General features: G+C 50.0%; 2 protein-coding genes across 13 annotated transcripts; one reads left to right on the top strand and one right to left on the bottom strand.

Moving 5' to 3' along the window:
* Positions 1–78: 78 nt before the first annotated feature.
* LOC139046173 (basic proline-rich protein-like) lies at positions 79–1,687 on the bottom strand. Its single transcript, XM_070517345.1, has 2 exons — positions 1,608–1,687; positions 79–1,255 (listed from the first exon to the last, which is right to left on the bottom strand). The coding sequence occupies exons 1-2, from the start codon at positions 1,685–1,687 to the stop codon at positions 79–81; spliced, it is 1,257 nt and encodes a 418-aa protein (XP_070373446.1).
* MARVELD2 (MARVEL domain containing 2) lies at positions 220–21,787 on the top strand. 12 transcript variants are annotated; one of them, XM_044778073.2, is made up of 9 exons: positions 223–281; positions 2,926–3,007; positions 3,150–3,254; positions 3,874–5,037; positions 7,149–7,184; positions 15,375–15,523; positions 15,768–15,939; positions 19,328–19,378; positions 19,965–21,787. In XM_044778073.2, the coding sequence occupies exons 4-9, from the start codon at positions 3,889–3,891 to the stop codon at positions 20,085–20,087; spliced, it is 1,680 nt and encodes a 559-aa protein (XP_044634008.1). In that variant the 5' UTR covers positions 223–281; positions 2,926–3,007; positions 3,150–3,254; positions 3,874–3,888; the 3' UTR covers positions 20,088–21,787. The 12 variants fall into 12 exon arrangements, with proteins under 12 accessions (XP_070374089.1, XP_044634002.1, XP_044634008.1 ...); XM_070517991.1 differs by lacking the exon at positions 223–281 and adding an exon at positions 312–360 and having other exon boundaries at positions 3,089–3,254; XM_044778074.2 differs by lacking the exon at positions 223–281 and adding an exon at positions 1,207–1,343 and having other exon boundaries at positions 3,150–3,214.
* Positions 21,788–27,623: the final 5,836 nt, after the last annotated feature.

Genomic DNA, 27,623 nt, shown 5'->3' with positions numbered 1-27,623 from the left:
TGTAACATTTCCTAACGTGCTGTCTGCCGTGTGTCATTGGGCATAGTCCACGAATCTCCTTCATCCCTGTCCAACTTTTCAAACACTAGAGTAGGAAGCGGATGGCAGCCTTGCGGGGGTCCCTGCGGGCAGGGGGGATGCGTCAGGGTAGTCGCCCGCTGGGCTCTTTGCCAAGGCTCGCGGGGCGGGGCGGGGGCTGGGGCGGGCCCTGCTCACCCACCCGCCCCGAGCCCCGCCCGGCGGCGCCGCGGGCGTGCGCGCTCCTCCCGGCCGCCGCGCAGGTGAGGGGCCCGCGGGCTGGACGGCGGGGCGCGCCTCAGAGTCCCCAGGCAGGTGCGGGGAGGAGGGCCCGGCGCCCGGGTAGGTGCGGGGCGGGGGTGCGCTGGGAGGAGGGCCCGGCGCCCGGGCAGGTGCGGGGCGGGGGTGCGCTGGGAGGAGGGCCCGGCGCCCGGGCAGGTGCGGGGCGGGGGTGCGCTGGGAGGAGGGCCCGGCGCCCGGGCAGGTGCGGGGCGGAGGCACGCTGGGTGGAGGATCCGGCGCCCGGGGCGGGGGCGCGCGGAGGAGTGCTCGGGGCCCGGGCAGGGGCGGGCGGGGAAGGGGCCGAGGCTGGGACGAAGTGGGGCCCGGCGCCCGGGCAGGTGTGGGGCGGGGGCACGCGGGGAGAAGGACCCGGCGCCCGGGGCGGGGCGGGGAAGGGGCCGAGGGTGGGACGAAGTGGGGCCTGGCCCCCCGGCAGGTGTGGGGCGGGGGCACGCGGGGAGGCGGACCCGGGGCGGGGCGGGGCGGGGCGGGGAAGGGGCCGAGGGTGGGACGAAGTGGGGCCTGGCCCCCCGGCAGGTGCGGAGCTGGGGGTCCGGGCGCGGGCCTGGGGCGCAGGCGGCGCCCGCCTGGCTTCACCGGGACGCAGGTGCCGCGAAGCCGCCGCGGCCGGCGGGTCCCGGGACGCGGAGCTGGACGTCCGGCCCGACTCAGTTCCGGCGGTTTGGGCGGGGCCTGGACGGGCCGAGTGGTTCTCCCGCCGACGCGGGCGGCGGGGGCTCCGGGGCCCGGCGAGGAGCTCGTGTGGCCCCGCGCAGCCACCGCCGCAGCCCGGCCGGCCGTGGGCCCGGGAACGTCGCGTCGCCCCCTCCGGGCGGGCGGGAGCGGAGCCCTGCAGGCCGACGGCGCGGGGCGCCCCGGGGTCCGGGCCGCGGAGGGGGCGCAGGGTGCCAGACGGGGCGGCGCGGCCCAGCGTTCCTGCTCGAAGCGCCGTGTGCTGCCCCGAGGTCCTCAGACACGTCCTCTCCTGTTTGTTTGAGCGTCAGTAACGTCTCATTCGAATAAGCCGCTTTTCACAGGTGAAGGTGAGTTAAATCCATCCCTTGCGCCGGTGAGAGAGGTGAAGCCACCGTGTCCTCCAGATGCGTGTGGACCCCAGATGCTGGTGGAGATTGTGTAAAGCTTGCCAAAGTTCGCTGTGCTCTGCCACTTTTCTTAGGAAAATGCATTTCAAAACCATAGTGCTCTGTGCATTTCTAGAATTTAAGCTCTTTTAGACAACAGAGATAAAAGACAAAAATAACTGCCAATTGCTATCATTTTTAAAGGTCCTGTTTTGCACTGGGCACCGTGCTGGGACTGTCGCAGTTAATTCTCTAAAATCGGAGGGCGCGGTCAGAAGACCCGGGAGCGTGGACCCGGCCGCCATCTCCACTCACCGCCGGGACTCTGTCTGGTCTCTGGCGGTACCGGGCCTCTCCACGTGGGTCCCTAACCGGTCTCTCGGACCCTCGCAGGCTGCTCTCCCCAGGGCTGAGGGAGGGGTGGAGAAGGCTGCAGACAAGCGGTGTGTCTGCGATTTGCTTCAGAGTAATCTATTGGCAGAGAGAGTAAGGTAGGAGTAGAGGAACCGAGACCCGTCGTAAGTCGATCCTTGTTGAAGCTGTTTGGTGGGTACATAAGGGTTCATAATTCTGTTCTTTCCACTTTTTATTGTTTGAAAATTTCTATAATAGAAAACTTTAATTCCCTCCATCTAGAATTGGACCTCTTCTTGCTGTCTGCATTGCCACCAGCGTGGTCCACTGGGTTCTCTCGGTGGGGTCCTAGCCCATCCCCCCTGCGTCCGCCCTGGTCTCCTGCAGGGTCCTCTCAATTCTGCATCCAGAACGAGTCACTCCTCAGAATCCCCCAGAGGCTTCTCCCCTCCCCCAGTAAGAGCCAAAGTTCTCTCCAGTGGTTTTCAAGCGCTGATGAAGCAGACGGCCTCAGATCTCCTGCCGCGGCCCGCGTGCTGTGCCGCCACGTTGGCCTCCGTGCCTCAGTTGCTCCTGGCCGGTGCCGTGCCGGCGCTCCTGCCTCAAGGCTTCTGCACTCGCCATTTGTCTGCCTGGAGCACTTCCCCCTGGGACCCGCCTAGTTCCTCCTTCTCCACCTTCGTTTCTGTATTCAGATGTCATGTTCTCTGTGCAGACTTCCCAGGTCATTCTGTTTAAAATTGTAACACCCTGCCCGCAGTGCGATCCACATCGTCCAGTGCATTTCACTCCCCGGTCTGTCACGTCACCCCACGGGGATTTAAGCTCCACAGAGGCAGGGACTCGGGATACACTTCAGCATGTCTGGTGCAAGGCAGGTGCTGGGTAAATATTCGTGGAGGAATAGGTCTCCATTTTACAAAGTAAAATAAAACAAAACCTTAGGAATTTCTGACTTGTTCCACACCATAGAGGTAGGGTTATCCGTGTACATTTTGAGACCCGCACGTTGCCGTGTGCAATGCGGGGTGCCTGGTAAGTCTTCAGAGAGCAGTTTGTGGGGGAGCCTCAGTGTGCCCTAGACCCGGTGGCTGCACTCCCCACTCCTCTGGGTGCTGCCCAGGTCATCGAGGTCATGACGGGAATCAGCAGGTCTAGTAAGCGTGCTTTCTCTGTGCTTTGTTTTTAGGTGGATGGAACCCCCTCTAGGACACTGTCTGAGTGTCTCCATCGGGACAGCAGGCCCCTCTAGATCACAGCTCTGCACAGAGGTGGGCACTCGGCCGTTGCTGCTGCTCTGGGCTTCGCCTCCCGTGATCTTTTTCTCTGAGAATTCACTTTTTCAAATCTAGTACAAGTGTTGGTATTCAGAGTGGAAGAGGCCACCCCATTGAAGTGACTTCCCTGGTTTAGGCAGGAGGGGCCCTCACCCGTGTATGAACAGACTGCCTCTCCTGGGCCGCCGGAGCAGATTGGAGGTGAGGAGAAGAGGAGGATTCTCTGACCTGTCTGACTTCGGTACGCTCAGACTCTTAAATACCTGGGATGTGTCAGCATCCTGTATTGTTAACATTTAGTCTTGTTTTTGGTTTTTACATTTTGTTGTTTATAGGGCTCATAGATAAATTAGACTTTTAATATTTTAATTCAGAGCCAGGATTTAAATTTTGATGGCCCTTAAAATCACATAGAGGGGGCTGGCCCCGTGGCCGAGCAGTTAAGTTCGCGCGCTCTGCTGCAGGCGGCCCATTGTTTCGTTGGTTCGAATCCTGGGTGCAGACATGGCACTGCTCATCAAACCACGCTGAGGCAGCATCCCACATGCCACAACTAGAAGGACCCAGAACAAAGAATATACAACTAAGTACCGGGGGGCTTTGGGGAGAAAAAGGAAAAAAATAAAATCTTTAAAAAAAAAAAAAATCACATAGAATGTTGACTGCCTCCCTGGCTAACATAATTGTTGAACATATGTTTAAAACATACATATTTATGTTATCATTTTTACGTATCATAATAATTAGACATGATTATGTGGGCTTCCTAAATATCATCATTTGCTACTAAGTGAATAAAGTCAGCATCACTGAAAGGATAGGTAACTAAGCGTAAGTGATAACTTCAATCTTGGCCATAGGTGTGAAGATCACAAATGTCGTCAAATGACGGGAGATCCAGGAATCGGGACAGACGGTACGATGAGGTCCCGAGGGACTTGCCCTATCAGGATGGCACCGTGAGAACCCTCCAGTCTCTTCATGATAGCGAGCTGGCCGACAGCGCTGATCCCCTGCCACCACCGCCTCTCCCGTTACAGCCGCCGTTCGGCCCAGCCTTCTGTTCAAGTGACACAGAGGAACCGGCCATAGCGCCAGATCTCAAACCCGTGAGGCGCTTTGTCCCCGAGTCCTGGAAGAACTTCTTCAGAGGGAAGAAAAAGGACCCCGAATGGGAGAAGCCGGTGTCTGACATCAGATACATCTCCGATGGAGTGGAGTGTTCCCCGCCGGCCTCTCCAGCGAGACCGGACCCCCACTCAGCGCCCAGCTCCTGCAGAGGTCCTTACACAGGGTTGGACGGAGCATCCGGTCCCCTGAGAGAGGCCGAGGCGATGTTCCCCCAGGAGGCCTGCGGGTCTCTGGGCCGCCACACGCAGTCGGCGCTGACCTACAGTGAGCGGGTGGCCGAGTACCACCTGAGATACTCGTACATGAAGTCCTGGGCCGGCCTGCTGAGGATTCTGGGCGTGGCGGAGCTGCTCCTGGGGGCCGGCGTCTTCGCCTGTGTCACCGCGTACATTCACAAGGACAGCGAGTGGTACAACCTGTTCGGATACTCGCAGCCCTATGGCGTGGGGGGCGTCGGCAGCCTGGGCAGCATGTATGGAGGCTCTTACTACACTGGCCCCAAAACCCCTTTCGTGCTTGTGGTTGCGGGATTAGCGTGGGTCACCACCCTCATCATTCTGGTTCTGGGCATGTCCATGTATTATCGGACCATTCTTTTGGACTCCAACTGGTGGCCCCTAACTGAATTTGGAATTAACGTGGCCTTGTTTATTTTGTATATGGCCGCGGCCATAGTCTATGTGAACGACACCAACCGAGGGGGCCTGTGCTACTACCCGCTCTTTAACACGCCCGTGAACGCAGGGTTCTGCCGGGTCGAGGGAGGACAGATCGCGGCAATGATCTTCCTGTTTGTCACCATGATGGTTTATCTCATCGGTGCGCTAGTTTGCCTCAAGTTATGGAGGCACGAGGCAGCTCGGAGGCATCGGGAATGCGCAGAACAACAGGAGGTGAGGAATTTCAGTCTTGTGTTTGCTTTTGGTTCTTTTCTGTTATTCACTTCCTTGTTAATATGTTTACTTCTCAAAACCAATTTTATAGACGCCTTTTTCTTTTAATCTCAAGTTCAAAAGTCTGACGTACTCGCTAGCTCAGTGTCTGACATACTTGGGGATAACTCACTGGTGTGTCACCGTTGTATAACATGGGAAGTAGACACCAGACGTGTAATGCAATATATGGTTTGTTGTCTGATGCCTAAGGGGAAAACACAGCTACTGAATTTCTGCAAAGATGAGCAATAACATATTCAGTAAAATAAATGTCTCATCGTTAAAGTAAGTTTGGGAACAGTCTTGATTCTTCAGTATGGTAAGACTTAAAAATCCATAATTTTTCAGTTACAAGAGGAAAGTGCCCATTTAAATCTGTTATGTGAGTCTCACTTTCTTTGAGGGAGTTAAATAAAGTCAAGAATATGGTGAGCCACATTTGATGTTTGTAAGTATTGAGAGGGTGAGTTGTAACAAACATACTCTGTGAAAACCTGCATGTTGATGTTTCATCCTTCTTTGTGGAGACAAGTGTTCCAGTGTTAGAGTGGGAGGCCTGCTCTTGTTTTTATTACCAGGATTTCACTAATTAAGTGTAAGAAGAAGGAAGGAGGAGAATTAATAATATCTGAAGGAGATCTCGTAAAAGCCCTATTTAAAATTAGTTTATTTGAATGGTAGCAAAAATGGTAGAGTCTGTTCTACCAGCTTCATTACACCCTGAAAGACGATAATGTTTTCCTTTCTTCTAAGGAGGAGTATATAGGAGAATTTCCTATGCCACTGAAAATATCAGTATTACCTTAATTTTTTTCTTAATTTTAAGTCAACTATCATTCATTTTTCCTTTCCCACTTTTGCAAAGACTTCCTAGATACTATCTAATTGCACATGGTATGTATTTGGCAAAAGTGTAGATAAAAATGAAGCCCTGTGCTTATTTACTCAATAACCTATTTATTTACTCACCAACCTGTGTGTTTTGTTTTGAATCTTTTACACGAATCCTATGCAACAACGAAAAGTTTGATGAATTTTATAACAAGTCCCTTACGTGTCACACGGGAAACCTCAGCATGATTCACTGTGATCCGTACTCTTATCACAACGTAGATTTATCGCACTAGAACTCAACATAGATTTAAGTTATTTCTAAAAGTTTGTCTCAGCACATTAAGCATATTTCCTAAATTTACATCTGTGTATACAAAGAACTGTAAATTCTATTCAGTGTGAATCCAGATAGTGAAACATACACAGTTCCTCATAATTTTATATAAATTTAATAGAGTTCTTAATGTCATTTCAGAATTCTACATGAATATGACTATAATTATCAATATAATACTTTCATTTCTTTTCCCTTTCTCAGCAAAAACCTGTTTCTATAGGATTTTCATATCGGTCGATTAGACTTGAATCACCTCTGATGTTGGGGGTTGGGCCTGTTTGTGTGTTGCTGTAACTTCCTACAATTTAGAAGATGTGATGGCCCATGGCTTTTTTCTGTTAATTTTGTAGTATAACTATCCCAAACCCTTTAATTGTGCAAGGTAATGGGAGCCAAGAATAAATAAAATTTATTTATTTAAATAAAACGTATCTAGGTAGTTCAGACCAGCTTACCTGATAGTCTTCCCCTTCTCCCTGTTTCCAGCTCTGTTCTGTGCTCCTGATTGACAGGGAATTAAGTTATCCCTTCTCCTCTCGTTCTCCACTGGTCCACCTAAATGTGTTCAGGAGGAACAGCCGTCAGGTAGAGTCTAGGGCCAGCCCCAGTGGCCTAGTGGTTAAGTTCAGCAGCTCGGCTTCTGCAGGCCGGGTTCAGTTCCCGGCTGCAGACCTGCACCACTCGTCTGTTAGTGGCCATGCTGTGGAGGTGGCTCACATAGAAAAAGAGGAAGATTGGCTGCTGATGTTAGCTCCAGCAAATCTTCCTCAGCAAAAAAAAAAAAAAGTCTACCTCTGTAAAATTGAGATTGGGCTACAAATGCAAATGGATGAAAATATTTGCAAAGTAGCTTCTTTGACATGCCTTTGAAAAATCATTTTAACTCTTTTTGTTCCAGATAAGTGAGCCATCATTGCCATCGAAAAGGAAAATGGTAAGAATCAAATTCACATTATATTTTATGTCTAGATTTGTTAAATACTTTTCTCCCTTGTCTGTTTATCTACAGAGTAGATCGTCTGTCTGTGAAAGTGTATCTGTAGGACTTTCAGCTTTTTCCTAATACTAAAAGGACGAAATTAGATGAGGCTGTTTATAACTTTCTAGTCTTGTTAGACGAAAGCTTATGCCAGTCAACAGGTTCTCCTTACATGGTTAAAGTTTAATTTTTTTTCGTGAAGATGATCCTTCCAGACTTTCTTCAGTCTCTTTATCTTTGCCACTTTTTTCTGTCCCTCTCACCTTGCTTTCAGATGCCAAATGTTGTCAGGAAAGAAATTCATATTCCACAATTTAGTAATTATGAGATAGTAGGCACAGTATTGTCAACTTTTAAAAAGCAAATTTGCCTGTTATTTTACCCTCAAAATGAGTTCATTCAGGAATAACCGAAAGAACTGCAATTCAGGCCGTGCAGGCAATGGAGAACCATGGGCAAATGCAGAGAGCAAGAGGGAGCTGCTTTTAGAGAAGGGGGGGCTGTCCTAAAGGGGAGTCCACTGGGGGAGAGGAACAGATCAGGGCGTCAACCTTCTCATTGGCTGGACTGCGGCATTTCTCATTGGCTGAGCTGCGGCGCTTCTCATTGGCTGCACTGCAGCATTTCTCATTGGCTGACCTGTGGCGTTTCTCATTGGCTGGACTGCGATGTTTCTCATTGACTGGGCTGTGATGTTTCTCATTGGCTGGGCTGCAGCGTTTCTCATTGGCTGACCTGTGGCGTTTCTCATTGGCTGGACTGCGACGTTTCCCATTGGCTGGGCTGTGATGTTTCTCATTGGCTGGGCTGCGGCATTTCTCATTGGCTGGGCTGCAGCATGTCTCATTGGCTGGGCTGCAGCTCTTCTCATTGGCTGGGCTGCGACGTTTCCCACTGGCTGGGCTGCAGCATTTCTCATTGGCTGGGCTGTTGCCCTTGGGGAGAGAAATCTTCCCTCCTAGTAAAGTAGCTGCACTTGCTGTGGAAAGTGCTCTGTCTCTTCCTTGGTCTCGTTGCCTCTTTGGTGTGATCGACAGCATGTGATGGGCTGAGCGCTCCCCCTGCAGACCTTCCCCATCCAGTTTCGTTAAGGTCTCCTTATTAATTTCACAGCATTTAACCTTCCAATGCCTTAATTCTTCATCAGTACAATTGGAATAATAGTAATTTCTGCCTCAGAGGTTTGCTGAGAGTATTAAATGAGATGCTGTTACTGTCAGTGTTTACATATGTGTAATAATACATTTTAATAATCATAATTTTACCTCCTTGGAAAGTTCTTTTTTAAGGAATTGGACATTATTTCTGATCAAGAAGTTGAGAATCTAGCCTTCGGGTTGGTTTCTTTGAGAAGGAAGTACATTCTTTTGGTTCAGAGTTCATGAGGTCTGGTCCAGTCTTCCCTCACCCCCAGCCCTCCCATGGGGACCAGCGTTGTTACGTCTGTTTCCATCAGAGAGTGTTGTGTGCAGAGTCACTTCAGAGAGTGCTGTGTGCAGAGTCGCGCTCCCCACTTTGGCTCAGGTGGGAGCACAACATCCGCACTGGTGGAGCCTGTATCTTTTCACTCAACAGCACATGTCTGAGAAGTTTCCTCTTTAGGACATGCAGGACTCCTGTGTTCTTCTGTAGCTGTGTGGTGTTGCCCCTGTGTCGATGCACCATCATCTGTTTGACTGTAGATGGGCACGTGGGCCGTTTCCAGTCTTTCACTATTAAACACAGGATTACGGCGAATAACGTGGTATGTACCTGTGGGTACGTGTCCACACTGCCTTCCGAGGGGCATGACTGCCATTGCCCACGACAAGTGTTAGCAGTTTCCACACACAGCCCTGCACACAGCCAGCCTCCCACCCTGACCAACGGCATGTGTGAGACGTTTGCTAACCTCTGTCAGTCTGATGGATGAAAGCAGCATCTCAGGTAGTTGTAATTTGCATTTATCAGGTGTGAGGCTGAGCATTTTTCGTATGTTGTGTTTGCACTTCCTTCTCTTTAACTGATCGCTTCCTGTCCAGTTCTTGTGTTGGATTCCTCATTCTTACGTGTCCTTCGTCAAGTGCATATGTGCTGAAAATACCTTTTATGAGGTTCTTTTTAACTTCATTCTCTATGTTATAAAACATGAATGCTATTTGAAAATGTTTTGTCATGGTGAGATAGGGGTTTATGAAGTGGATGAACTGTCTGTCCACGGGATCGTGATTACTGCATCAGTGTCATCATTAATTCAGTTGTTGAACAAACATGTACCAGTGAGGCTGTGGGCCTGTGATATGAATACTGCAAGGAGTATCGTCTCCATCTTACAGGGGCTTGCAAACCTGGTGAAAAAGGAGAGCACAGGGGCCGGCGTAGTGGTTAAGTTCACACGCTCTGCTTGGGCAACCCAGGGTTCACCAGTTCAGATCCCGGGTGCGGAGTTACGCACCGCTTGTCAAGCCATGCTGTGGCAGGCGTCCCACATATAAAGTAGAGGAAGGTGGGCACGGCTGTTAGCTCAGGGCCAGTCTGCCTCAGCAAAAAAAAAGAGGAGGATTGGCAGCAGATGTTAGCTCAGGGCTGATCTTCCTCAAAAAAAAAAAAAAAAGCACAGATGAGATTGGTAGGGTGTGATATTGTAGGGAGGGAGCTCCAGTATCGAGAACTATAAAATTAAATAATTTCCTGAGAGATGTGTCTTTCTCTGACATTTCCTGGGGAAATCAACTTATGGATGATAATGTCTCAAGTTCAGCTTTAATTGGTCACACTGTCCTTTGGGATCTGTAATTAGACATGTTTTTTGAAAGCGTCAGTTGCATTGAATTATTTCTGACATATATGTGGAGGTGTCTGAATTGCAGGTGAGATGGCTCAGCAGCTTTGCCAAGGTTACTTTGATGTCCGTAAGTCTTTAGAAACCGAGAGACGTGTGACCAGTCCAGACTGAGCAGGCGTGGACGAGCGAGGCTGGGTCAACTGGTCCACAGTGGGTGGGCGAGTCTCTCACCGGGCGGTGTGGACCTAGTGCTACCATCTGTGCACTTTAAACATCGTTCACAGGACTGGAGAGACCCTGCTTTGGGGAGGGGGGTGCTTTTTGTTTGCTTTTATTGGGCTTTGTTTCCACTTCCTGATTCCCTTGTGTCTAGTGAGGTTTTTGTTCACTATTCGGCATTCATTGCTTCGGTTAGAATTTTCTGACAATCAGAGTAAGCTGCATGGCCGCCCGCTCTCCAGCTGACCTGGGACGGATGGCAGCCGTTGCCTTTAGGAGGCAGCTGGCTCCCTGGAGGGAGACTGACTTTTCCTTGTGTTCCCTTCTTCACCTTTTCAATTCTATAGCGTGGGTATATGTTACCTAATCAAAAATTTTTAAGTTTTTAAAAAATGAACTTAGTCCTCCTTTCAAGTACTGAGATAAGCAATAGAAGGCTGATGTTTAAATCAGTAAGAGCTCTGGCCTTTTGTTTGAGACTTGAGTGCACCTTCCGGCCTGCCCTGTGGGCTGACGTCCGTCCGGGCGTTAGTGCAAAGGCGAGAATGAGTTTGACCACGTGGAGGGGGCGGTCTTCCCAATTGGGCGTCATCAGAGGGTGGCTCAGGCAGCTTGCTGCCAACTCTCGTTCAGGATTGCCAGTGTTGCCTGAAGACACTGGTAAATCCTGCTCCTCCGAGGGACTGACCAGGAGACACAAATGCCGCCCTGGCCGGGAAGCGCTGCCCTTGCTACCTCTCATCCCAGTGAGAGTCCTAAGATGTGCTCGCTGCGTGGAAAATATCAAATTTAAAGGACTTTGCTTTAGAAGTTGGATCAGGATTAGAAAGACTGTTTAAAACGGAAAGGGGCCCCAAAACTTAGAGATGAGGAAATTCACTTTCTGAGAGCTGATGCTCTTGTTAACGGGTGATCTCGAAATATGATGTAAGGGTTAGTGAGTCAGTGCTCATGTCAGGAGGTGTGTTTCAGGACATCCTCGGGGGCGGAAGACTCCGTTTGCCTTGGTGGCTTCAAGGCGGCGCCCTTGGTAGATGCCGATGGCCCAGCGCCAGGCTGGACGGGGCAGCTCGCTGAGCTGCGGTGGGCCGTGGCGTGGCAGTGGTGGTCATTTTTGGCCAGGGTGGGATTTATGGGCTTCCGGGTCAGTCCCTTTGAGGTGGTGGGATTTCCCGCTGGGATTAGGGGCAGAGTAGCGTCAACCTGAAAGGCTTGGCCCAGTTGGAGGAAGTTGCCCCCGATGATGGGGTGGGCAGTGTCATCGGTGAGAATGCGGCTGACACAGCTTCCCCCGGTGGGACAGGGCTAGGAAGCGCTGCCAGAGAGCTCTAGGGTCCTTCTTTCAGGCCGCCCTAGAGGGTGGTACCCAGCACGTCCAGGGTGCATTGCCGGTCCCAGATCCTGAGAGGTCCTGGAATAGTCCCCAGGAATAACCTTAGCGGATTTGGAACCCCATGAATCCAGTGAACCTCCACTTTCAAGATATGGGAGCTGAATGCAAAGTGCACCCTTTCAAAGGCCTCTTTTCCTGTGGATCAGCATGTTTAGGAATATTCTAGAGGCAGACCTCCACGAGAGGGGCTCTCATGACTTAACTGAGGAATCTCTACTGGACCTCTCAACAAGAAACCTTATAGAAAATGCTGGAGGGGCCAGCCTGGTGGTGCAGTGGTTAAGTTCATGCGCTCCACTTTGGTGGCCTAGGGTTCATCAGTTTGGATCCCGGGCACAGACTTACACAGCGCTCATCAAGCCATGCTGTGGCAGGCATCCCACAAACAAAATAGAGGAAAATGGGCACGGATGTTAACTCAGGGCCGATCTTCCATAGCAAAAAGAAAGAAAGAAAAGAAAATGTTGGACCTCCAGCTGCTCGTTGGGTATAGTTTTCACCTGCTACCTTCCTGGTGCTTAGTAGGGAAGAATTGGCGGACTGTCACAGGAGAGGCTGTGCAGTGTAATGAAGAAAAAATAAACCTCAAAATCAGGCAAATCTGAGTCTGAGTACTGGATCAGCTGCTCAGTAGCTCTGTGACCTTAGGGAGATCACTCACCATCTCTGAACTTGTTTCCTGTCCCTTGTTTGGAACCATCTACAAGGCTGTCCCTTCTTATTTGGTATTTTAACAAACACAATTTTTAAAAAGCAAATAAGATGATTTTATAAAGAAATAATACACAGACGTAAACTAAGATCAAATAGAGACAGAAACAAATTCTAATGAATCCCCAAGTGCTGAGCAGACTTTTTTCCAAGCTAGAAAAACTAGAATCAAATCGGGCATCAAAAGTGATGGTATGTGTTGGGATGAGGGCCTGTGTGTCCCACCTTGCACACTCAGTGTGGGGGGCGAGGAGAGGTCAGAAATGGGGCATGTGGTCACCAAAACGCCTGTCTCCGGCTCCATTTCTAACTGGACATCGTATTCATTCAGCCCGTTTTCAGTTTGGAAAGCTTAGTAATTATATCCATAGCATTACTTATCCCGTTGCTTAATTACTTTCTCTTGCCGCACAATGGAGCTTTTCTGGTATTTGCTGACAAGACTGGTTTTTGCCCGAAGCAGAGAAAGGTCACCTGGGGTCTGGGCCGCGGGTTTGTGACCAGGCGGCGCTGGGCGTGGTCTGTCCCCGCTGGCCCACCACACCCGTGCACGAATCCCTCAGCAGGGCTGGTTCATTGTCTCATGTCTAGTTTCAGATTTTTTTTTTTTTCGCAATAGGGTTTTCTGAACTGATGAGCAGTGAGGTTTACCCCAAAAAAGTGGGGGAAAATATTAAGAGCATAAAACCAAAAAAATGTAAAGCAGATGAGACAGTCTGTGTGGAAATATCCTGACTTCTTAAAACACCCTGTTTCTATGGCATTCTGGCTGGGCAGGTAAGGAGAGTGAATAGCTCCTCTGGGGAAAACCTTTCCTGGGCGAAGCCTCAGATGGCACGCCCTGGGCAGAGTTCCTGTTGGGAACCAGGAAATCTGAGCCTGACCTGGGCTCTGCCGAAAAGATCCGAGGGGAGCCTGTTCCCGCTGCTTCTTCAGCAGCCGTCGTTAGCTGTTTAGAAGCTGAAGACGGACGCTGTGAAGTAGAAGCGCATTTATTTAAGACAAAGGAGTTTCCCCTAATGTTGAATACCGGGATTCTTTCCAAGATTGAACATGTAAGAATTCATCTTGTCGGCACAAAATAGCCAATAACCATCCTACAAATAGGAGAAATAAGGTGAGTTTACTTGAGCCAGAGCGAGGATTATAACCCGGGCAGGCCCTAGTAGGCGTTCCGGAGAAGCATGGGTTTCAGTACAACCATATCTTTTTAGAACAAAGAACATACATTAACACACCCAGGATACGTTTTCATCAAAGTTTCAAAGAGGTGTTCAGTTGCAAATTCGCAGGTCAACGTGACCCTGATGCCGGAGAGGGACTAATCTGGGCGTCCCCAATAGGGCGTTAGCAATAGGGAGCAGGAGGGGAAGTCTGCGTTGTTATCTAGAGCGACACTGTTCTTCACTTTCATGGTTAAGCAGGTGTGCAGTGTGTGTTCGATAGGCCACAAGTCAGGCTTGTTAGTTCAAGCTGAATCAGTTTTGAACCCGAATGGTTACCCCATACACCTCGATGTGTGAAACTCTTGTCAGTCTGGGCGGAGAACAAGGCAGAATAGACACGAACTCGGGATGGTTCCCCGACTCCTGGGAGGCCTCGTTGCCTCGGGGTGTTCAACTCCACACACAGCATTCTGCTGCTGGCCTGGGAGGCGTGCTGTCTGCAGCCAGGCCACCTGGTCCCCTCCCACCCCATCCGGGCTGCAGCCTCTCCTCTTCGTGACCTTCCCTGGGGCTGATCCGTGGGCTGCGCCGTTTGTGAGCTCAGAGCTGGTGGTTTTGAGAACGAGCTGGTGTTGGACCAGACCTCAAAGGCAGCCTCCGGCAGGGAAACCAGGGAGCAGGGATGGCAGAAGCCGCCTGGCAAGGTGGAGGGCAAGGTTTCAGAGCCCTGTTTGAGATTTTGCTTCAGGGAGGAGGCCCCTCCCCAGCACCCTGAGCTTAGCTCGGAGGTTAATGAATTCAGCCAGTGTGTGCCGAAGGCAGGGGCCAGTGGCACAGATTCGGCTGCTGCGGGAACTAGAGGGAACTTGAGGATTGACCGATACACGCTGAAGTAGAGTGGTTTCCTCATGTGACTCTCATAAAGCATCAATGAGGCAGGAAGTTCTGGGTTTGCGTCGTGGTTTTTGCACTTCATGGCTGTGAGACCTTGGAGAATGTACTTAACCTCTCTGAACCTTACTCCGTTATGTAGAGAATGGAAACCCCTCTCCTGGCATCCACCAGCCTCACCAGCTGGGCCGGGGTTCTGGGCACTGCCCACGGGGCTCCCCAGCAGTCACTCCCCAACCCTACAGCCCGGCATCCACCTGAGCCTGCCCGTTCTAGGGGCTTCCCCCTGGGCCGCTCCTGCTCCCCGAGGCTCGGCTCTTTTAGCTCTTGAGGCCTGTCCCCTGCTTCCTCTGTGGGCCATTTCGTCTCCTCTTCCTCCCCTTCTTCCGAATGCACCACTTTTCACTGAAAAGGCCCCTGGAGCTCTCTCGGCTGACCTAGACCTCCCCACGCATCCTGGATTCGGCAGCCACCCGGGAGCCGCAGGTTAGGAGCCCCGGGGCTACACACAGCCGCCAGCGCCCTGGGTCTGCTGCTCCCCCTTCGGGCGTGCGCACCTGTGACGCGTCCCCTTTCTGGCTGCTCATGCCTCCTCGTAATTGATTCATGTCGAGTCCCCTGTCGTTTTCCTCTTTCTGTTTAAGTAGACTTGTCCCATTTTCTTCCCTGAATTTCTTATTTTGAACTACACTTTCTATTCTCTTACAGCTAGTTTGGGTATAAATCCTAAGTAAACAGAGTCCTTTAGACGCCATGTTCCCCTTCCGCCATCCATCTGTGACAGCTGCACGCGTGGGTCCCTGTCTCGTCCTCCCTGGTTCCCGGCGGCTCCTACAGGCACGTCCGGATGGCTTTGTGACCAGCCGGAGTGAAGTGTTGGTTGCTGTTTCTGCTTTTCTTCCTCCTGCCCCCCCCATTTGCTTCTAAAAGTAATTGTGGGTGGTTGTTGTTTTCTTCTGCTGCTGTTTATAAATAAATCCTCTTTTTCTCCCTAACCATAGTGTGAAATGACCACCGGTGATGATAGACGGAGGGACCAAGAAGTTAATTTCAAAGACTTGAGAGCAACAACAATGAAACCTGAGCTGCTAAGCGGCCACATCCCCCCGGGCCACATCCCCAAGCCCATCATGATGCCCGACTATGTGGCGTGAGTTCTCCCGCTCTTCCAGGGTGGAAGTTGCGAGGTGGCGTCTGGGCCTGTCGTTTTCCTGATCGTCTCCCAGTTAGCAATCTGCACTTAAATTCCTGTGAACGTGAACAGTTGTCTGTGATCCGAGAGGCAGGGTGTTGAACTGAAGCTGCGACACGCTCAGTGAGGACCAGGCCCAGCCGACTTCCCGTTCAGCTTGTTGACATGACAAAGTGATCACTGTGGTTTATCTCGCCCTCAGAAAATACCCCGTGATTCACACGGACGATGAACGGGAATGCTACAAAGCCGTGTTCCAGGACCAGTTCTCGGAGTACAAGGAGCTCTCTGCGGAAGTCCAGGCCGTGCTCAGGAAGCTCGACGAGCTGGACGCCCTCATGAGCAGGCTGCCCCGTCGTGCGGAGAACCAGCAGGTCAGTGCCCGCAGCCGCCTGGGAGGAGCTCCCGCAGTTGGAGGAAGGATAGACCCTTTTGAAGTGCAGAGAGGCCATAACCGTCCATGTCTGCTGTCTGTGTCTAGGAAGGCCATTTGAGGTCTCCAAGGTCGCTAGTCGGGATTCCAGCTCAAACTATATGACTGAAGGTCTTTTGCCTTCAGTTATTAAACAGTGTTTTATTTTCTTGTGTAAGTAAAATATGAATTTGCCCAAGATACACACTGAGTCAGTCAGGGTCCAGAGCAGACGGGTGGCGCCCTCACACTAAGATCACGTGAGGGCTTCGTTCACAAAGGGGTGGGCAGGTGTAGGCAGCCGCTGGGGGCTGTGCATCCTCCAGGGGTGGGTAACAGCCAAGCGGGCACCAGCCAGGCCCAAAGGCACAGTGGGGAAGGCGGGAGGGTGGATCTGGAGCTGCACACACGCGAGCTGCCAGGCGCCTCCGTCAGATGACAACCGTGCTTATGACACCAAGGACCCCGGGGTGCGCGTGGCGGTCACAGAGGACTTAAGCCTTTTCTGTAATCGTCTTTTTTTTCACATTTTAATATCTCTAAAATTGGAGTGCCCTCATAATCGGGGGCACTTTTTATCAGACATACTTTTTTCCCCCCGGGAAAGATTCTCCCCAAGCTAACATCTGTTGCCAATCTTCCTCTTTTTTCCTCCCCAAAGCCCCAGTGCATGGTTGTATATCCTAGCTGTAAGTCCTTCGAGTTCTTCTCCGTGGGATGCTGCCACAGCCTGGCCACTGACAGACGAGTGGTGTAGGTCTGTGGCCCGGAACCAACCCCAGGCCCCCGAAATGGAGCGCGCCAAACTTAACTTAGGCCATGGGGCTGGCTCAGACACATGTTTGTTATCGAGATATAATTCACGTGCCACAAAACCCACCCTGTTAAGGGTACTGTTCAGTGGGTTTTAGTATATTCACAGAGTCATACAACCATTACCCCTCGCTAATGCCAGAACGTTTTTGTCACACAAAAAGAACCTCATACCCATTAGTGCTCACTCTGCGTTCCCAGCTCACCAACAGCTGACAGCTGCCGACATCCTTTCTGTGGGATGGATTTGCTTATTTTGGACAGTTCATATAAATGCAGTGATGGAATATGTCGCCTTTTGTGTCTGGCTTCTTTCATTTAGCATAATGTTTTCAGGGTCCATTGATACTGTAGTGGGAGTCAGTGCCTCATTCTTTTTTGTGGTGGAATAATAATATTCCATTGTGTGGATAGACCACATTGTGTTTATCCATTTATCAGTTGACGGGCATTTGGGTTGTGTCCACTTTTGGCCATTATGAATAATGCTGCCGTGAGCACTTCTGCATAATGCCCTGTCGTTTTTAAAGGGATGTGTTAACCTAATCTATTACAGTCGTGCACCGCATCACGACATTTTGGTCGATGGACCACAGACACAGCGGTGGTCCCCTAGGGTTAGTACCCTGTGGCCCAGGTGTGTAGGGGGCTCTACCGTCTAGGTGTGTGTGTGTCACTCTGTGATGTTTGCACATGACGAAATCGCATTTCTCAGAACATGACGCATGACTGTGCTTGTGTAATTAGAATTTTAAAAGCTCATACAGCATTTTCTAATAAATGTGAAGCAGGTTAATGTATGTGTGTGTAATATGTAGACATGTTATGTATCTATTCTTCTCCTGAGACCCGTATTCGTTGACCATCTTTGTTTCGACTGCAGACTTTTAAGCACACATTTACGTCAGTTATAGTTATTGTGGAACAGTGACATTCTCCTGGTCCAGGGGTGAGGGGATGGTGTTGCCTAGGAGACCCGATACCGGGGGATACTGCAGGTCAAGGGTCAGGGGGTACCATCTGGACAGCAAGCAAGGTGCAGGGGTCCAAGAAGGGCCACCGGGTCCAGAGGCCCTCAGGGCAGTGAGGAAGGAGTGAGGATGGGCACAGGGCGGAGCAGCGAGCTGGCTGGCAGACGGAGGCTGAGAAGCCCGGCCGTGACGGGCAGCCTGAGCCCAGCCCGGTGGTCTCTGGTTTGAGGCTTTGCAGGAGGGGCCAAGGGCTCAGGCTTGGGAGCATCCCGATTACAGTGGGGCTGAGAGACTGAGTGCCATGGTGCTCCCACACGCTGTCCACAGCAGCGTTTCCTCTGCCCTGGCGTGGCGAGTAGGTGGCCAGACAGAGCCGCGGGGGTTCTGTGGCTGCCCAGTCCTCCCCTAAAGTGGAAACACTCACCCTCTCGCAGGCTGAGCTGTGCCTTGGGCAGGAGTCCCCAAAGGTTGGCTGGGTTCCCAGCACGGCCCCAGGGCATGTGTGAAGCCCAGTGGGCCTGCGGGAGGCACGGGTCCTCTGTCCAGCCTGACTGTGTGCCCTTGGAAAATGAAACAAGCACATGACTTTTCTAACCCTATAAAACAGGAATATTGCTCAAAATAACCCCTCTGGTCCTCACCCTCTCCAACTCAGTTTCTCTCCTCTGCCCCTCTTCCTCTGTCCCCAGCACAACCCCCCACCCCCGGGCAGCTGGTTAACCCCCAGCCCAGGACCTTTCATAGAGACGTCGGCTGAGTTACCAGGGGGCTCTCGCTGCTGGCGAGCACCCAACACACGGCGGTGCTCAGGATCTGAGCGCGTAACAGACATCGAAGAGTTGAAAGATACTGGGAGGAGGATGTGGGTCAGTGATGGAAAAGGTCCTGGGGGGAAGCCTTTAGAACAACATGTTATTACACTTGATGTTTTATTTAGCGTAGGTTTTCATGGATACATGAGGGCCTTGCTCTAGTAAGCTGTTCCCTTTGTATGGACTGTTCGACATCTTAACAAATTTCACATTTATTATAAAATCTAGAATAAAGTTAGAGGGAACCTTAAAGTACCTATTTTCAAAAGTCGAATACTCTCAACCTCTTAATCCCAATACCTAGTAACTTGAAAAAGAACTTTCCAAAGGGGCGAAGGTGGTAATTACAGCTCGTGTGCTTATCCTGTGCCCGCGCTTGATGAGGGTGGTTTCAGATGCCCGAGCGTCTCGGCCCTCTGAGGTACCATGGTTATTGTTTCCGTTTTACCCTCAAGGGAGCCGAGTCTCGGGGTAAGGAGCTGCCCACGGTCACGCGCTGGCAGGCAGCAGCCCGGCCTCGGTTCTGGGTTCCCGCAGCCCTTTCTCTCGCCCCCGCAGGCCCCCAGTGGCTGGCAGACAAGCCCCCAGACGTTCGTCCAGCGAGTTGAATCTGTGCGTGTGAACATGCTCATTATATAGTCTTCAGCAGAAACTGCTTCCTGTTCCAATTCCCCTTGTCCTCTGAGACCACCTTGAGATACAATTTGAGTAAATGCAAGTGTTTTAATTCAAGTATACGATATGTCACTTCTAGGAACATGAGAGAATTTCGAGAATCCACGAAGAGTTTAAGAAAAAAAAGAATGTGAGTAAAACCGTTTTCTTCTTCCAAGTACGTTCCCATCCAGGTACAGTGGTGACGACTGACAGACTCTAGATTCTTTTAGCTGAAGAGGTACTTAGTTTGTATTTCTTAAGATGCTGCTTGTCAGGGAGGGAGCACGGGTGGCCGTTCCGCTCGTCTCTGTCCTGAGTTCGTGCTGCCTCCTGACTCGGCGCCCACAGACCTCCGCCCCCACAGTTCCTTCGGGAAGAGTGTCAGCTCACACGCCTCCAGCTCCATCCTTGACTGCTCACATCCGCAGAGCTGGAGAGAGCTTTCCTGCAGCTTTTCTATGCGTATTAGTTATGTTTTTATGTCTTTTACTAAAGTTAAAGGTGCCTCGGCTGTCTGTACTGCCCACTCGAGTTTGCTATGAACCTAAAACTGTTCTAAAAAATAAAGTCGACTATAAACGTAGGGAGCTCCCGTGTTATTCTTATTTGGCAGATTTTGAAATCTGCAGGAAAGTGGGCCTTGAGAAGGGTCATTTTCTGGGTGATAATGTATGTTTCTGTGTTCTTTGACGATGAAGCCGGAGGCTGAAGTGATGGCTGTGTTTCTTTTCCAGGACCCTACATTTCTGGAGAAAAAGGAACGCTGTGATTATCTGAAGAACAAACTTTCTCACATAAAGCAAAGAATTCAAGAATACGATAAGATAATGAATTGGGATGTCCAAGCTTATTCTTAAACCTTGTTTGAAACCACTTTTTTATACAAGACTCCATATTTATGTCCCGTCTTCTCCGTGCTAGGCCCTGGGATGGAGGAGCTAGTGCTTCTGGAATCCGCTCTGATGGGGTAGCTGGTGTGCTGTGTTCAGACGTTTCAGAACACATTCCGACGTCCTAAGAATGGGAGGAATCCCGCACTCAGCTCTGCACAGTTTCATCTGTCTCGTTAAAGATGAACGTGATTGAGAGGCCACATCCTCGAGGCGTGACGAGCAAGTGGACTGTCGCTTCTGGTGCTGCTTTCTCCTTTTTCACTCAGGCGGTTCCTAGGATTTTTCTAGGCCGAATTTCTCTCCCTAGCCAAAGGCGTCATTTCTTCCCTTGAAAGGGGTTTGAATCCGAGATCAGCACTTTCCAGCCTCGTGACCTTGGGCAGCTGCCTCGTCTCCCTGTGCCTCTCTCCTCCGTGAAACCGGCTGATCGTAGCTACCTCGTGGGGTTGTGAGGAGGATGACGTGAGGTAAGACTCGTAAAGCACTTGAACAGAGCCTGGCTCGTTACGAGCACTGCATGAGTGTCTGTGAGACGTACAGAAGTGTTTGTGAGATGAACACCACCAGAGAGAGCTCGAGGAAAGGCCAGCCCTTCCCGAGCAAGCCCACCCAGCGAACCGACGAGCCAGGTGTCTCGGACTTCTTCTTTGTGCTGTTCATGACTCCTGCCACACGGAGCCATAGGCTGATGCTTCCCCATGGTTCTGTGCCCACGGGGGTCCAAGGCAGCCCTGCTTCCTTCAGTCAGTGTCGCTGTGCGCCTGCCTCCAAGTCCCCCGGCCAGCCGGTCCTGCACACACCCAGCGGGAGGGTGGTGTGAGTTTGCGGCCTTTTCGGTCCATCCTAGGCCCTGTGATGTCACAGTTACTTAGAATCTGCCTTCGATTTATTGGGATGCTTCATCCCCCCAAGAATTATCTTGGCTTTGGGGCTATATTCGTGAGAAATGTTTTATTTTTATTAGTATGAACAATAGACTGCCTAAAAAAATTGTTTTTAAAAAATCATTGTTATAGGATCCTATTCAGCATCATTTATCTCGTTGATAATGTCTCAGGTGTAGAAATACAGTTTCTCCTTAATATAACTGCCATTCAGTCAATTAATGTTCATAGAATTTTCTAGAGTGATGAAACCATAGAAAAGCATGTGGAAAAGCAGAGGCTTAAAAAGTGTTGTTACCAAATGAATGTCCTAGTTTTTCTTTGTCAATGAAATTTTGTTTAGTGTTTATTGTTAATATTTTAATTCCTTGGTTCAGAGCGTAGGGCCCAAGAGTCTTAAGAGGCGACACCTAGGGAAGCGAGGCCCCTCTGGAAGCTGGAACAGCTTCACTTGCTGTCCCCACGTGAACATTTCACTTAAGAAGAACGCCAATCTTAAAAGAAACAGATGAAATAATACCATTTTGGTAGACTGTAAAAAGTTAGATTAATATTGAAATGAAGTATTAAGGAAATTTGACTTTTTGAAACTTTATTTTACTACAGTCATAAATGTGGATCTTTGAAGACCAAGGTTGTAACGCTGATTTCAGTGTTGACGTTTCAGTTACTGTAGTTGTGTGTGTGTGTTTATTGTCTGCATTTCTAGCATTCCCTAGAATGGGCGTGTTCTTGAAATAGTTTCCATTTATCAGAAAATAAACTGGAAGTCATTGAAAACCTGTAGGCTGTGCTGTCCAGGTGCCTGTCTCCTCCCCATTATTTGCCAGAATTCAAAGTCAAGGCCACTGTGTTGGTACAAAGTGCCACAAGCTGAGTGGCTCACAACAGGAGACGTTTCCTGTCTCTCCCTTCTGCAGACTGGAGGCTGCAGCCAGGGCGTCGGCAGGCCCTGCGCTTCCGAGACCTGTCGGGGAGCCCCTCCTGGCGCTGGGGGTTTGCTGGCAATGTCTGGCTTATGTGTCACCCCAGTGCTCCGTCTCCACATGGCCTTCTCGCCGTGTCTCCGTCTTCGCGTGGCCATCTTCTTATAAGGACAGAGTCATTGGGTTAGGGACCCACCCTACTCCAGTGTGACCTCATCCTAACTAATTACTCCTGCAGAGACCTTGTTTCCGAATAACATCACGTTCTGAGGGACCAGAGGTGGGGACTTCAACATATCTTTTTTAGGGGGACACAGTTCAACCCATAACAGGGCCCCTTTGGCAAGTTGTAAGATTCAGAAGCAAAGATAGTTCCTGTGCATTCTCTTTCTTCCACCTGACTTTAACCCGTGTGCTAGTTGGACGTTAATGTGAGAATATGCCTGGATGTCTGAAACGTGAGAAGAGGAAAGTGCGTATCTTCCACTCACTCATTTGCCAGTTATGTGCCAAGTGCTTTCATTGGCCAGGTGCCGTCCTGGCATTGAAGATGGAACTGTCAGTGGGACAGGTGGAGCCCCGGAGGTTGTGGTCCAGCAGGACGTCCAGGTGAGGAGACGAGGGGTGGTGAGGAGAGCACATCTTGTCTGCATTGCTAGAGATGGTTTGTGTTGTGAACCTGGTATCGAGATGCACCAGTGTTCAAAAGATAGACAGTATAGGAAAAGTCTATGACTTTTCTGACTCTCATCTTTTTTTAAAAAACTATTATAGAAAATTTTAAAAAGGAAAAAGATAAATATAAAAGCTTAGAAAATGAAAGTCCCAGCACTATCAATTCCACTCCCTGGCCATATATACCATTTGGAGCATATCCTTCCACTCTTTTTATGATACATGTAATCACTTAAAAACTGTCTACTTTAGGGGCCAGCCTGGTGGTGTAGTGGTTAAGTTCATGCGCTCAGCATCAGCAGCCCAGGGTTCGTAGGTTTGGATCCCGGGTGCCAACCTAGCACTGCTCATCAAGCCGTGCTGAGGTGGCGTCCCACATGTAAAATAGAGAAAGATGGGCACGGATGTTAGCTCAGGGCCAGTCTTCCTCAGCAAAAAGAGAAAGATTGGCAACAGATGCTAGCTCAGGGCCAATCTTCCTCACAAATAAATAAATAACTATTTTAATACTTTAAGGGTATTTTTAAAGAAGGGGCTCTGAGAGGCTGCGCCAGCATGTGAGAGCAGCTCCCCCACAGGGGAGACGCTGGGGGTAGCTCCCCGAGGGAGGAGGGGAGAAGGCGGGCCTTGGAGCACACCACAACCAAGGCCCCGGTCCTGACGGTGCAGTCTCGACAGAGGAACCTCTCTGAGCATCAGCCGCCGCCTCTGTGACGTGGGGATAATGTACCACATGGTGACACTTGTGAAAGTTAATGGAATCACGTGTGTGAAACAGCAGGGAGACACTCAGGAAGGGGTGGCTGCATATTCCAAATGCGCTTTCATTGAGTTAGACCATGAGGTGGCTATTTTAAAAGTAGAATATCAAAATGACTGTGTAACAGTAAAATGACAAAAGGCTCTTTCAGAATGTATATAGGTCATGCATATATTATAGAAAATGGAGACAAGCTCATCCTCTTCCAAACCACACGAAATTGCCGATAATTCAACCCCAGAGATAGTCACTGTTAACATTTCAGAGCATATCCTTCCGTTCATGTCTTACTCAGGTATATATTTATATGAGCATATTATATAAAGAAAGAGTTTGGGTATTACAAAATAAATTTTTTATATAGTATGTTATATTTTGTGTTTTAATGAAGGATTAATAAACTAGATCATGTAATTTTTCTGCAGAGTTTTTGTTTTCTATTTATTTGGTTTTAATGCAATTCAGTTATATTACCATTGTTTTTAAGTTACTGCTGTCCGTATTGTGTGGTGGAAAAAGCACAGGATGGGAGTTAGTTCTAGGTTCAAGCTGTGTGGCCTCAGGCAAGTCACTTAACTCCTCTGAGCAATGGGATCAGATGAGATAAAAGTACCTGGAATCATATTGTAAACCATAAATCTCTCTACAAATCCTTACGTTCAGTTGTACCTTTTTTGTTCTGATGCTGTTGATACGAACCTTTCCTTAGAAGATGTACAGCTCGTTACTAATGAGTCTATTTATTACACAATCACGGCTTCTTTGAAGGTCTCTATATCACGGTACGGCCTCCCAGCTCCACAGTGGCCTCGACGTACTCAGAGAACGTTTCCATCCAGCTGCCTGGCTGGACAGGAGCCCCAACGTCACACGCCAGTGTGAGAGGAGGAGGCAGCAGGGCAGCATCTTCCCGTTAACAGGGTGCACGCTGGGCGCCTGACTTTCTGCTTTATAAAGAGGGAAAAAGGGGGCCTGGTGATGTAGTGGTTAAATTCACATGCTCTGCTTCAGCAGCCCAGGGTTCACAGGTTCGGATCCTGGGTGTGGACGTACACACTGCTCATCAGGTCACGCTGTGGTGGCGTCCACATAGGAGAGCCAGAATGACCTACAACTGGGACGTACAACTATGCACTCAGGTTTGGGGAGAAAAACAGGGAAAACGGCCCCAGATATAAGGAGCGTAGCATGCACCCTTCCAGGTGCGTAGACTTCATTCTCTGTCCTGTAACTGCTCGGTGGCTAGCCTACCATTTCATTGCTTTGGAGGCATTAAAGTTACTGCGAGATGTTAGACCATGGTAGGCACTTAGCAAGACGGTCTGAATTGTCAGTAGCATACAGGGTTCCTCTCTTTACACAACACACCTTTTTATGCTACCAATTAAAACAAATACTTGTAATCATCATTTATGGGGGAATTTTGGTGGAACGATGCTGAACAAAAGCCAGGCAGGTGTGCGTCCTGCACAGTCCCGTTTAGGTAAAGACCCGCACAGGCAGCGGTAAGTGACGGTGATCCAAGAAGAGGGCTTCCTGCGGGAGACAGTTCTTAACCCGGAAGGGGCTGAGGGAGCCTCCTGGGGCACGACGATTTCGATGCACTGCTCTGGGTGGCGGTCACGTGGGTGTATACAGACTTAAGTATTTATTTCACTCGACCTTGAGATCAGTTCACTTTCTGCACTGAACATGTCTGTTCTATATCAATAAAAAAGTTACCTTAAAACGCTAGTCTCTGCTGGCGGAATTCAGAATAGAGGTTGCCTCACCTCTGAGAGATGGCTGATGTCTGGGAAGGGGCATGAGGGAGCCTCCTGGGTGCTAAACCGTGATCTGGCTGTTTACACCTATGTAAAAATCCATCAAGCTGAACCCTTAAAATTAGTGCCTACAGGGCCGGCTCTGTGGCTGAGTGGTTAAGTTCACACGCTCCGCTGCAGCGGCCCAGGGTTTGGATCCTGGGTGCAGACATGGCACCACTTGTCAGGCCACGTTGAGGCGGCGTCCCACATCCCACAACTAGAAGGACCTGCAACTAAGATATACAACTATGTACAGGGTGGGGTTTGGGGAGATAAAGCAGAAAAAAAAAAAAAAAAAAAAAGATTGGCAACAGTTGTTAGCCCAGGTGCCAATCTTTAAAAAAAAAAAATTAGTGCCTTTTTCTGTGCATATGTAATACTGCAATTTTTAACAATCATATACATGTTCAAAGAAAAGTATGTTCCCAGTTTAAAACAATCTGTGAATTTAGCCACACAGTCCTTTCATAAGTTGAGAACTGCCGAGCATTCTCATGGTCTCTGGAGAACACTTACGAAGTTACAGCTAGAGCTACACAACAATCTTACACATGTTGGTTTGAGTCATATTTGAGACCCAAGATTGTGTGTTTGTGACTTTATACCAAACCCCACACCTGAGATGGTCGATGACAACCAATTTCTTCCCCTTTTCCTCCGTGAGCAGTTCCAAAACAGAAAGTCTGCGAATGACTGGTCCTGAAGGTGATTTAGACCTGTTTCCAGGCCTTTATTCTAACGTCGCTGCATTCTTGCCCATGGATGCCCTTTGTTTGTGACAGGGCAGGAGGCTGAAGGATGCACGACAGGTGAGGAAAACACTTAGTAATGCGCGAGAAACAGCAGCCCTTCCCTAGGCAAACCCTGTGTGTGACCGGGACGCCTGCCAGGGCTGTTAATATTCAAGGGTGCTGGGACTGTCATTGCCGAAGGGCAAACCCGAGTTACACCGTGGGCCGAGGCCGCAAATATGTGGAAGGTGCTCGCCATGTGATGCAGCCGTGGGCTGGAAAAGCTCCGTAGGTCTGCTGCTGCGCATATCATTAGTGGTGATATCCAGGATTTTCTTAGAAACCCTTGGGGTTAAGGGGTGAAATCTGAGACGGTGGAGAGATGACGCACTGCCGGAGTGTTCCTGTGGGTGCCTGATGTCAGCATGCTGCGCGTCCGTGAGGCGTCCTCGTGAGTCACCGTCACAGGGTTGCTGTCTGCTCCCTGATTGCCCCGCTCTCCTGATGAGTGACGGGGACTGACGGCTGGACTGTAGAAGCTCTTCCCTCTGCGACCTTCAAGTGCTCAGCGGCTCCTACTGAGGCTGGAAGAGGCACCCCGCCCCCAGTCTTCATCCTGCGGTGTTAGCTGAGCTTGCACTGAGCACTCCCGTGTGCAGAGCAAGTGTGTTGCTCATGGTACTTGTGCAACCAACCTGCTCTTTCTGTCACAGAAGTCACTGGTGGGGCACAGCCTGTGAACTCTGTCAAAGCTGCAGTGGTTAAGACTACAGGCTCTGAACCAGACTGCCTGAGTCCAAATCCTGGCAAAGCCACTCACTGGCTGTGTGCCCGAGGCAAGTCACATCCCCTCTCTGTGCCTCAGTTTCCTTATCGAATAAGGGGAATAATAATGTCACCTACCCCCTAAGGTTTTTGTGAAGATGAAGTCAGCTAAAACATGTAAGGCACTCAGAGCAGTATCTTAGCACACCGTAGCACAGCAAACATTCACAAATTATTAGCATTTATTTATAAAATATGCTTTTATTCTAACATGGTTGCATTGATGCCAGCGAATTCTCTTTGCTTGTGATAGGGGAGGAGGCTGAAGGATGCACAACAGGTGAGGAAATGGTGTTAGCAATGTGGGGCAGACTCCAGCCCTTCCCTGTTTTGTGGCATAGTCATTCAACAGGATGCTACAGAGCAATCAGAAAGCATGAACCACTGCCACCTGCAAGATAGGACATCAGATTGAACAAAACCAGACAAGAGTACACATGCACAATCCCATTTGTATAAAACCCCGAACAGGCAACACAAAGCAATAGTGATCTAAGTCAGAGTAGGATTATTTTTCTTTCCCTTTCCCTGACCCACTGCCTTTAATTCTAAACTGCCAGAGACCAGGGACCATGACCTCATCATTTTTGTACCTCTGTTTGACCCCTTGAAATGGTTGGCCTGATTATCAGAATCCCTGGGATGCTGTTATCAATTTAGATTCCTAGTTCCCTCCCTGGGATGTTCTGACCAGTCTGGAGTGGGGTCCGGGAATTTGTGATTTGTGAAGTCCAGCCTGTGGGGATACCCAGGGAAGAGACCCAGGGAACAAATACTCCAACCTCATTCTCCTCCTCTCTCCACGTCTGCTGGTCCCTCCCATTGGCTGAACCCAACCAGAAGGAGAGACAAGGAGCCTGGTGATGTTGTTTACCCAGGTCAGCCCCTTGGTCA

This window comes from Equus asinus, chromosome 9 (genome assembly GCF_041296235.1).
Source record: "Equus asinus isolate D_3611 breed Donkey chromosome 9, EquAss-T2T_v2, whole genome shotgun sequence".
NCBI lineage: Eukaryota > Metazoa > Chordata > Mammalia > Perissodactyla > Equidae > Equus > Equus asinus.
The sequence above is the reverse complement of the archived record's forward strand: the minus strand, read 5'-3'. Positions and strand labels throughout refer to the sequence as shown.

Excerpts from the sequence above, each read along its gene's own strand:
- LOC139046173 (XM_070517345.1), bottom strand. The coding sequence starts at position 1,687 with ATGGCGGCCGGGTCCACGCTCCCGGGTCTTCTGACCGCGCCCTCCGAT. Across the intron at positions 1,256-1,607 it reads ACTGCGACAGTCCCAGCACG|CACACGGCGCTTCGAGCAGG; the intron begins GTGCCCAGTGCA and ends ACCTCGGGGCAG.
- MARVELD2 (XM_070517988.1), top strand. The coding sequence starts at position 3,889 with ATGTCGTCAAATGACGGGAGATCCAGGAATCGGGACAGACGGTACGAT. Across the intron at positions 7,185-15,374 it reads TGCCATCGAAAAGGAAAATG|TGTGAAATGACCACCGGTGA; the intron begins GTAAGAATCAAA and ends CCCTAACCATAG. Across the intron at positions 15,524-15,767 it reads ATGATGCCCGACTATGTGGC|AAAATACCCCGTGATTCACA; the intron begins GTGAGTTCTCCC and ends TCTCGCCCTCAG.